Below are 11,820 nucleotides of genomic sequence, written 5' to 3'. Positions count from 1 at the left end.
ACTGTTTGAAAACACTGTGTGCAGTAACTGTAACCCCAGACCATGCTTGATGACTTTTAATATACAGTACATCTGCAGGAACAAAATGCTGAAGTAGCTTTCCATCTGAGAATTCTTATTATTATTTTTCAATGGCTTAAAGTTGGAGAGAGGAAATAACTTTTTGATTTTTATAAATGGAAATACAACAGAAAAGAGACAAAAAGGTACGCTTTCCTAAATTGAACGTTTGCTGGGTGGGTAGAGGGAGCCGCTACTTTTTACTTTTGTTTCTCCTCAGTGACATAATTTTGTACTGATTGGTCTTATTGCAATAATACAATTTCACAGGCTTGAGTTCTGAAAAACAACGAATTACATCTGCAACAGCACCAGAGCAAACATGCTTTTAAAAATGCACATATGTCATATACTTAAAGTTCGAAAATATTATTTTAATATCTCTTTTGATAAAGATGTTTTTTTCCTGGTCAGATACAGAAGTCTTCCCCAAGCTGGAACTCTCCAGATGTACTGTGGATAGAAGTCCAGGATCTTCAGCCTGCATGTCAGTGGCCTAGGAACACCCCTTGGGGAATACATGTATATGCCATAGTTTGTGCCCAAAGTTTCATGAAAATGGAACTTGCATTTCCATTTGATTCCACAACAATCTGTAGTTGGTGAACAGGATCTAATAATAAAACATAATCAGTGTGCTGTTCCCTTAAGTGGTGGCTAAATTTTTCTTCCCCTGCCATCCTACAAATCCATGTATTTACTGTAAGAACAAAAGGCTATTCCAGCAACATAAATCCCACTGTATAGACATCTTTTCTGGAATGGGGTTATATAGGGAGGAAAATATAAATGAAGTAAGAACAGCTACGTTTCTCAATATCCCTGTATTGGGATACAAACTTGGGAAGGTGTGACCATGGCTTGGATGTATCAAAGGGGATGTAACACTTCCAACTCCTCTGCCTCACTTCTGCTTGTGGAATTTGTTATGCCAGCGGTATCCCACTCACTATATAAAGGCATTGTATGAGTTCTCCTTCCCATTCAGGCAGCCTGCAGCTTCGCAGCGCAATCTCTTCTCTGCCAAGAAAAGCTTGTACCGAGAGAGGAGTGATTTAGGGAGTCTTTCCCCATTTGATTGATAGGCAAAGGATGGCTGTGAGTTTTAGTTGGGCCTTAACCTCTGCCCTGTTCCTAGCTGCCACTACTTCTGGATTTAGTCAGAAAGGACTCAAGCAAATGTTGCTGGAGAAACTGAGACTTCCAGATGTCCCTGCTCTTCAGAGGACCGACCTGGAGAATCTAGTGATTCCAGAGAATATAAGGAATAAATACATATCCATGCTGGAGCGGCACCGTGTGAAACGAAGAGCATTGCCAAGTTTAGCTGGTATCTTGAGAGGAATTCCAGGCAACGCAGGTAAATTTTGCTGTCATGTTTCCATGAAGCTAAAAGCAAATTCTCCATCCCCATTTGAAATCTGAAACTTTATCAATACCAACTGCTTAACAGATTTCATCCAAACCACAGAAAACAGAATTTCTAAGACATTTTAAGCTAAATGTATCCTCAAAGGTGAAATTTGAAGTTCAAAATTGGTCTGGAAATCTAATTTATTTGTCATAAAGGGGAGATGAAGTAGTGTCGATAGCCATTTTTAAAGATTAGAGCATGATCACACAGATTTCTTTAATATACATATTAAAGAATAATGTATTATTATATTGTAGTATTGTTCATAAAGTTAATTTATGTCGCTTTCCTTACAAATACTGAATATTCTGCATCTGTTTACGGTAACACAATCTTAAATGTGATTACTGAGAAGAAATACTTGCTGTGTTTAAGGAAATTTTCTCCTAAATGAGGCTGATCCCTGCTTTTAAAAGCATTTTGAATATCATATGAAAACAGATAACCACATACTGTGTTAAAAACAAACAGAAATCCCATGTTATGGATCTACTGTAAATACATAAGGAAACACTGTTTTGGTGGCTCAAACCATGAGAAATGTTGACAAAGGGAAAGAGATAGAAAATTGTAAGTTTTAGTTTGCAGTGAAAGTTGCCCCATGTATTATTTTAAAGCATGGAAAATACATGATGCCTGGCCATCCACTGGAAAAAAAAATACCATGGATCATTAAAGCAACTTTTTTTTAACAATTATGTTGCCTGGAAACTCTTTCCCCAACATATCTGGAGGGTACCAGGTTGTGGAAAGCAAATCTAGAGTACATTTATCTTCTCTAAATATATGCTTAGCAGATAATGTTATATGACTTCCATTTGTTGTTGAAGCTAGCAGTAGAAAGTCACTGTCATGGGTGAATACAATAAAGCTTTTCATTGATGTAAATATGTGTGGTTGACACAGTCCTTACGGACCATTATTTCCAATTTTTGTACTGTGTTTATGTAAAGGAAGGATTGACAGCTGCAAGATGGTAACAAAGAAGTAGAAGGAATTGGATGTTTAGATGTCCATCTACCATTTTCTGGGGTTTCAACAAATGACCTATTTCATGTTGTTGTTATTTAAAACAGCCTTTGATAATCTAGTGTCCTCCAGATGTGTTGGATTATACTCCCATAATCTCTACCAGATAATTAAAACATCACTTTTCCTGAGAACTAAGAATGTCTTGTATGTCCTGTATACCTCTTGTTGGAAAGGGGGTTGGAAATAATTATTTAAAAGTGTTCCTTCTGTTTCCATACACACAGATATCTCAGGAGACATTCTCTATTCAGACACCACCCGTCAGAACTTGATCTTTGACATGGAGGGCAGGATCCCAGAAAACAGTGAAGTCACCATGGCTGAACTGAAGCTTTTCAAAAAGCCCCTGGAGAAGAAACATCTGCCCAGCAGGCACTCACAAAGACCAGTCATGAATGCAAGGGTGAGCGTGTACTGGGTGCAGCTTCAAGATAATGGCACAAACCGGACCTCTTTAATTGATTCCAGGTATGATAGTGTTTTGCAGCAGGAGAAGATTATTTTGTCTCCAATACAGCCAGCTTGAAATTGCATAATCAACATTGTATAATTTAAAAATTGTTTCTGTGCTTCATTTTTTTTTTTTTAGTATATAGGCTGGTTCACATACTGTGTTTGGCTTAATGTAATGTATGAATTCAGTCACTATGGTTAATAAATAATGGTTTACAAATTGGAGCAATGTGTACATCTATGTTGCTCTAAACCACTGTAATCTGCAATACTATGATTCAGTCTGATACGTGAATGCAGCCACTTGTTCTCCTGAGAAATGATGATATTGGCCTTGAAGCATAGATTAAGCCAGGGGTCTCAAACTGATGAGCAACAAGACAGCATCCACAAAATTGGGCTAGATGTACCAAATAGTCCAATTCCAAATAAGGTATAGCTATCAGTTCTGGGCTTCAAAGATCAAAATAACCCACTAGATGATAGCAAAAAGTTAAGATTTTCTGGGTCTCCTTGGTGCCATCTAGTGGTCATCCAGGCTTTTGCAGTCTAGATATGATAGTCCTAGAATAAAGTAGTTGCCTATGTTATGTTTCCTTTACATCATTATATTCTCACTACTTAAAATGTTCATTTTTTATATTTTCTGGAAAGAAGGAAATTAGAGTAAAAGCCAATTTTAGAAGCTGCTGTTGTTGTTACTGTTAATATTATATTTAAATAATATATAAAATACTACTATTCATAGTATGCTTGCATTAACTGAAATACTCTAGGCTCAGCTCAACATTTCATGCTTTTAAAATTTAGATTAGTTCCCATTATGGAATCTGGCTGGAGGAATTTTGATGTTACACAGGCTGTGCATTTTTGGCTGAAAACAAAAACATCTGGACCAATGCTCCTGGAGATTTGGATTGAAGGAGAAAGAATAGGCAGTTATGCCTCTGAAATGGCCAAAGTTGTGCGCTTTACATCTCAGGATCCTTCAGATAAGGCACTGGGCAAACCAGAATTGGTCCTTTACACTCTTAACTTGGAAGAATATGGGTAAGTATCATGTTATAACTGTATGGTGATAGTGTTTCATTTCTGTATTTCATGATGGAAAAAATCCCAGGCAAAAATTTGGCAGTCTCCAACCTATGCTGAACTATGTTTACTTGAAACTAAAGTCAGCTGGATTTTGTGTAAGGTTATTCAGGATAGCAGCTGTTTAGCATGTCCTTTGCCTTGTTCATTTGCAAATAATTCTGTGTTCAACAAGTCTCTCAAGAAAGTTGGTACGACCTTGAATTATTGCTTACTTACTTCTGAACAAATGTGCATAGAATTGGCATACACCCTGTGTAGTTTTTGAGTAAATCTTGAAGGATAACAAATCATTTCACATTTCACAACCAATACAAACGCTTTCCATGAACAGGAATACCTTAGCAGAACTGCATCTGTGAATGCTTCTGCTAGTGGGAAAAAAGATGGAATTAGTCAGTATTTGATTAATTAAAATAACACCTTACTAGGGATAAATATCACCTGTATATTTACTACAGTAAATATACTAAATGATTGTGATGCAGAAGATAGAGTGGCTTAGAGTACAAGTCCTTGATCATCAAGAAGCAAGTTGGGTGATGTTTGATGAGTCATCATAATCTGCCTGACATAATTGTTAGAAGATAAAATGGAACATGTGGAAACAGTGTGTGTGACAAAAGCTAGGGGAGTTGAGCATGTAATCAATAAATAGACAACATAATTAAAACAACTGAAGAGACATTTTTGTTCTTGCCCAGAGTTTTGTAAGTGTCAGTCTGTTTCTTGCTGAAAACTTTCACTGGGTCCAGTCCTCTGCATCTCAGATGAATATTGATTCTGCTTTTTAACAGAGGACCTGGGGACTGTGGAGAAGGAAGTATGATGGAGAGGTCTATCTGCTGCCGGCAAGAGCATTATATCAATTTCCGTGAGCTGACCTGGACTCAGTACTGGATTATTGAGCCAGCTGGCTACCAAGCTTACCATTGTGGGGGCAGCTGCTGGCAGCCCAAGAATTTGCTGCACCATTTTGGCTATGGAGAGAGAACCTGTGCTGTGGTGGAGAGTTCTCCTCTTCCCATGATGTATCTTGTCAAAAAGGGAAACTACACAGAAATTGAAGTGGCAGAGTTCCCTAATATGATTGTAGAAAAATGTGGCTGTATCATGGACAATATAGCGGTGGTCTAATAAACATTCACAACTAGTCAGTTACAAGGAATTCTTTTTCTGCTTCAGCACTGTAACTGCAAGCACAACTCTTACTGCTCTGAATCCAAACCATTTATCACCTGTGGCATACTGAATCTGGTTGCTGGTCGTGGACACATTCATTGCACAATTCCAAAATCTATTTTAGGGCAACGCTTGGATTAGGCAAATTCAAAGGTACGAAGTCTTCTAAAATCTTCAGATTTCTTCATGAGGCAAGATGCTAGAAAAAGTGAATGGAACTGGGGAAAGGGAAAATTAAATGAAAGCTCTGCCTGGTCAGAGTTGTATGGAATATAGAAGATGGAAATATTCAAGCTGGGTTCTGTCTGGATCATTGATCTTTAGGCTCCCTTCAGAACTGCTCCTTTGATGGCTGGTACAAAGAAGCAAGTGAGGGATTATTCCCAGTTGTACTGTAATATACAATTACAGATGTTACCAAAATTGGTTCAACTTTGGATTTTCCACCAAATAACAGGATTCAGAAGAAGATACATTTTTACTGAATTTTGGCAGAGGCTATAGTTTCCTAGGGAGAACTACTGCCCCATTGCAGAGCAGGTTGTTGATGCTAGTGTAAAACTGTTGGTATTGGGACAAGATTGGGAGACAGATGGGTCTTTTACTGACACCATGGCAGTCCTTGCATGTGTTAACAAAATATATATTTTGTTAATCTATCTGGGACTCTGTGTGGAGAGGACCAACATTCTGCAAAAAGCACAATGGATGAAGTGCAAGTGTATACTCTCCCATCAGACTCATTTTGTATTTCCTGCAGGATCCCTATCAGTGAAGACCAGGTCATAAGTGCCAGAAGACAAGTTTACCTGTATTGCAAGAACATCCTAAGTACAGTGTCATTTTCTCCCACTGACATGAATGGCAGCTATTCGTTTCCTATAAGAAGAGTAAAGGGGTGTATTGGGGATACCAATAGAGCAGAAATTGGAGTCTATCTGTTCTAAGCAATGGAGAATTACAGTGGATATCATCCATGTAGCTTGCTCCCCTTCATCTGCATATCCTTAACATGATTTTTCTTTCTTGATCACACTAAAACGTAACATTAGAATGCTGGGAATGGAATTGTATATATGAGCAATTCAGTAAGTCTGGAGCTGGAACTATTACAATCCTGTGAGCCAAAGCCTCTCTGAGAAAGGAGAGTCAATATATTGCACTGGCCAGGAAGTCCTTGTTTCAAATTTCACTTCTGCTAAAGATCTACTATGTAGTCTTTGTTAATTATTATATCTTGATTTCCTGACCTATGCATAAGCTCCTTGGAGAAATTATATATACCAAAATCATGTTTATGAAAATTGACACAGAACTATGTTGCCTTCTGTAGGACAAGATCTGTCTGTACAGTACCAGAAATACGAGAATTGATTCATAAAAATAAATTACCTAGCAGTGGTCTTTATGGGAAAGTGTAACATTCAGTTTGGGATTCCTTGCCCTGAGGAATAAATTCAACCCATCCCCATTAATCTTCAAGAGAACTTGAAGATATTTTTTATTTCAGTCAACCTTTAACTGCTGTACAGTATTTTGAATGGTACTGCTCTTTTGAAAGTGGTATAATATATTATTAGGAATTTCTCATAATGTCACCAGCCTGAAAGTTAATGTTAAAGTATTTATATAAATGCAAGCAAATCATTCAAATGATCATGCAGTGAGCAAATAGTAGCTACAGAAAACCAGTTCAAAAAAATAAAAATAGCTAAATATATACATGTATCTCTATATCTCTTTTACCAATTTTTCTAAACTCCTTTGTATCATGAATTCGCACTCTTATAGATAATAATACCTTCTACTATCTTCTTGCTCTAAGCAGGATTGTGAAAACACTTTTCCTTGTTATATCAAAAGCTTGCATGAATAATTTGTATTGGTGATCAAACACCCTGTGCTTTTTCACTTGAAACACTCTGTACTCATGGTTTCCAGTTAGTTAAAAACACACTCTACAGTAGAATCAATGTCTTGTTTGCTTTCCAAGTATAATCATATAGCCTATGACCTGGAGGAACTCAGAGACCCTACTGTATGTTTGTTCTGAAGGTTTTATGCTAGCTGGCAGTTTGTTTGCAGCTGAGTTCCACAGTGCTACTTATTACCTTTAAAACTCCAGATAATTTGTGTTTATATTACAAGAAAGAATGCTGCCTTCTGAATGATCTCTACCTCACTCACTAAGGTAATCTGAACAGAATTGCCTACTTCCTGTTGCTACTCAGTTTCATTGGGCTGCATCCCATATTGTCCTCTTTGTTAAGAAGACTTGAAAATGCATCTCTTTAAATGGGTGTTTAACTATTTATCATTTTAACTCATTTTTAATATTCTTGGTTTTAACTTGGTTTTATATTTTTATTATATATCATGGACAGACCTCAGTAGTTATGGCATCTAAGTATTTAAAGTCCAACTGATTTTATTGGAAAAGTTAAATCTTTCCTACCTGTTTTTGGCTGTAGTCAATGAGACAACAGTACTCAACTTTGGCTAAGTGGGGACAAAGATATGCTCACTATGAGGTATAATTAACCACAAATCACGGCTGAGCAGAAAGCTGAATTTTCATCTGATTCATAACCAATAACCATAATAACATTGTCAAAACCACAACAAGCACTTATCTGTAAATAATACAGAATTCATGTATGTGTCTTCTTAGAAATGAGTGTGTGTTATTTGGGCAGTGCATATTTTTTTAAAAAATCAGAAAATGTTTCCAATATTGCATAAGCATGCCACCTTGCTGCCATTCATTAAAGCAGCCCAACTTTTTTTCAGACTATTTGAGGCTGAAAATAAAGGTGCAGATGATTTGAAGAGACAACTCATTAGCTGTGCCTTTTTTAAGGCTTGCAGAAAAGGTTGAAAACAGCTGTGCTACTTTAACGAATAGCAGAGCTGTGCTCACTTGAGATCTGAAGCACTTCTGAATCATTTTTGAACTGTGCACAACCCTGGTGCTTAATAAATAAACACAGAATCAGAAATCCTGTAAGTGGGACTTGTGTGAAAAAAGATTTGCTTAAGTATATTTTTGACATTAGTACTATTTTTAATATACACATTGTGCTTGATGATTTTTTTCTTAATTTGTATACATGTGACATAATATAAAATAAAATATAAAATCAACACAATGGATTTTTTTATTTCAATCTTTCATAAACACCTAAAGAATATATTATTTATTGGTAAAGTAATTTTACAATGATAGATCATTACAGAAAGTTCTAGCAGAAAAGTAACTCAGAGATGTAAAAGGAATAAATGCAAATAAGAAAAGTTGAAAGTAAGTAAGTAATATAAGACAGGAATAGGAACCTATATTCCTCCAGATGTTGTTGAACTACAACTACAACTCTTAGCACCTTTCACCACTGAACATGCTGGCTGGGACAGCTGGGTCTTGTAGTTCAGCAGTATTTCAAGGTCCACAGGTTCTCAGCCATGGCATTAACAGCTGGGCTGAGAGGCATACAGATAGTTGGAAGGGTATGAGCACACAGATTCAAATTCAAAATTAACAAAGCAGATTTAGATGTCTCTATTGATAGGTGAGATCAATGAAACTATTGCAGTTCTAAATTCATTTGGTATTAAGACCTATTGAGTTCAATGAGAGACTTCAAGTAGATGCTTAAAGGACTGCATTCTGAAATTGTCAACATAAGCAAACACAGTTCTTCCACCTTTGCAAATCATATGAAAGGAAGGGGAAGACATGCCTGTTGGATCGTTTGGAAAAAACACATGGGCACAAACTCTGTTGCACCTTTTTAAAGAAGCACACCTTTCTCCAGGATAAGCTGTTTTAATGAATTGCAGGCAGGTGCTCCCATACACTCAAACTGAATCTGAAGCATTGGACAGCCATAATCATTAGAATTGTGTTGTGATGCCTGGAAAGGAACTAGAGTTGGAGGAATAGTCTTGTCCCACTATTCTTAAAGCAGACAACATTGCAGTGAAGGTTTATATGAAAGTGTTTTAGTCTTCAGTAAACTCATTGGAATCAGTCAGCTCATTCAGCCAGAAAGCAAACTCCCCACAAACATTCAGTAGAATAAAATATATGAAAAGTGTCTTCTGCTGACCTGCATTTTGAATGCAAATGCTATGAAAGTTGTGACTAAAAAGCAAGGAATCCAGTTCAAAAGCTGCTTTGGCCTTCTGATCCTGAGTTCAGCAGCTGAAACAATATTTCTAGCTCACTTGCCATAGAACAGTAATTGCAACAACAACAACAAAAAAGCAATTTCTTTTTGTAACAGTGAAACTCAACAAATTTGGGACCATCCATTTCTGTATTAGAGAAAGATCTTACCTCATCACTCTTTCCTCCTGCGCTTCAGGCCTTTTAAGTCTTGGCTTAAATCAAGTATTATAAGAGTAAAAGCTAATTCCAGCAATTTCAGTGAGGAAACTACAGTAGTTCTGTTTTCTGTTCTCTTGGCAAGGAAGGAGTTGCAGGCCATCATGATGAAGGATTCTGGGAAAGAATTTAGTTGCAAAATTAATGACATATCATGCCACCTTCACAACTCTCAATGGGATTTTAATATAGGAGGAATGGCAACTTGATACCCAAGCAATTTCTTCCCATTATAGACACTCAGATTTTTGACAACCAGATAAATGCATATACATGGCTGAAAGTGTGGAGTTGGACAAGAAGCTAGGTATTTCATTTCAATTTTGGTTGGGGATCAGGGGAATTTTGGTGCTCAAGGACTGGCAGTGCCTAGAAATAGAGCACTGATGGAATGAGAGTTTTTGCATGTCCCTATTTGTCAACTGGGCAAACCAGTTTGTTGTAGGGTTAAGGCACCAGGCTAGAAACCAGGAAACTGTGAGTTCCAGTCTGGCTGTAAGCACAAAACCAGTTGGGTGACCTTGGGCCAGTCTCTCTCAGCCATTGGAAGAAGGCAAATCAAGCCACTTCTGAAAAACTTGCCAAGAAAACTGCAGGGACTAGCCAAGGCAGTCACCAGAAGTCAATACTGACTTGAAGGCACATAAATAAACAAAATTGGTCAGCTGGAGGAGGGCACTGATTGGTTATTGTAATTTCAGAACTCAGAGGCTGACTCTAGATGATTGGCAGGTCTGTTTTTCAAACTGCTTTGGCAGGATTGGGGAGTAAAACAGTCGTGTGGAAGTGTCTCAACAACAGCTTTGTTTGCTTATTTAAAGCATTTATATGGCCACCCAACTCAGTCATAACTCTGGGCAGCACACAAAAATCAGTAAACAAAAATATGAAAGAAAAACATATAACTATGTTGATCATCAGACAAAAAATCCAAAAGCCATACTGAAACAATACCTTTGTTATGACCACTGAAGATTTACAATTTCAAGAACTCTTCATCAGGCAAGTCAACAGACTCTGGAGGAAGGGGGAGGAGGTGGAGGTGGAGAAAAAATGTGGTTGATAGTTGAATCATCTATGAGTGCTATTTAGTGCTGTTGCCCTTTAAAGCCAACATGAGTGGCCACCATTAGAAGTGAAGGAACATGCTGAATTTGGAAACTCTGTTGCTTTATTTATGTGTTTAAAATTCAGTTGCATTTTCAGTTTGCCTCAAAATTAATCTATGTAACTCTGAAACTCCAACATTCATATATTTTTAAAAAGCTGGACTAATTAAGATATTTTCCCTCACAATTTGACATATTAGGTTACTACATCTGGTTACAGTGCCAATGGAACTGAGCATTTGCTAGATTGCTGTTCACTTTATGACTGAACTTCAGACAATTATGAGGGGTTTTTTCCCTTTAGTGAAAAGTGTATAAAGTTTATAAAACTTTAAAAACTGGGGCTGAGAATGACAAACTCCTGTTTGGGACTGGTTCATGACCTACCATACCTCCAGTTTGACAGCCTAAATTCAGATGAGTGTGAACAGGCAGCAAACAAGGCAATAGATTCACCAAGTTCACAGTATGTTCTATATCAGTCTGATGTTCTCCAGATGTGTTGGAGTTACTACTCCCAAAATTCAGAGTTAGCATGGCATAGTGCCAGTTGCTAACCTATATAGAACTATATAGAACTATATAGAACTATATAGAACTATACAGAAACTGTATAGTTAGCCAGTTGCTAACCTATATAGAACTATATAGAACTATACAGAAACTGTATAGTTTCTCCCTATACAACTGGAGAACAGACAACTGGAGAAATCTGATCCACACTGACCAGGTTCACAAATTAAGTCTATTAACCATTGTTTCTTGAATGTCACAATGGGCTTCATTCACATAACGTGCTAGGCCATAAATAATGGTCTATTAATCCGAAAGGCTGCCTTTATATTGTATTCTATACTGAAACCTAGCAAATCACCTGCTATGGCTTAGGAAAATATGGGAATCCAGCCACTACAGCATCAGTTTAAAATGGAGTATTGGACTAAGTCTTGGGAGACCAACGTTCACCAGCTGCCCACTCAACCAGTTATCTTGTCTTCAGTCACACTCTCTTAACAAGGTGACTGTGAGAATGAAATGGGGAAGGAAACCTTGTATACTGCTTTGAGTTTCTGAAGGAAAGGCGAGCATAACAG

At 37.3% G+C, this 11,820-nt stretch overlaps 1 protein-coding gene across 1 annotated transcript; it reads left to right on the top strand.

The window, feature by feature from the left end:
* Positions 1–1,152: 1,152 nt before the first annotated feature.
* On the top strand, positions 1,153–5,521 carry LOC103066233 (left-right determination factor 2-like). The gene is made up of 4 exons (XM_007436395.2): positions 1,153–1,420; positions 2,731–2,974; positions 3,770–4,009; positions 4,849–5,521. The coding sequence occupies exons 1-4, from the start codon at positions 1,153–1,155 to the stop codon at positions 5,186–5,188; spliced, it is 1,092 nt and encodes a 363-aa protein (XP_007436457.1). The 3' UTR covers positions 5,189–5,521.
* Positions 5,522–11,820: the final 6,299 nt, after the last annotated feature.

Source organism: Python bivittatus, unplaced genomic scaffold (assembly GCF_059951505.1).
Source record: "Python bivittatus isolate LINGU-HERP-01145 unplaced genomic scaffold, Pbiv_v1 ctg000020_np1212, whole genome shotgun sequence".
Taxonomy (NCBI): Eukaryota; Metazoa; Chordata; class Lepidosauria; order Squamata; family Pythonidae; genus Python; species Python bivittatus.
The sequence above is the reverse complement of the archived record's forward strand: the minus strand, read 5'-3'. Positions and strand labels throughout refer to the sequence as shown.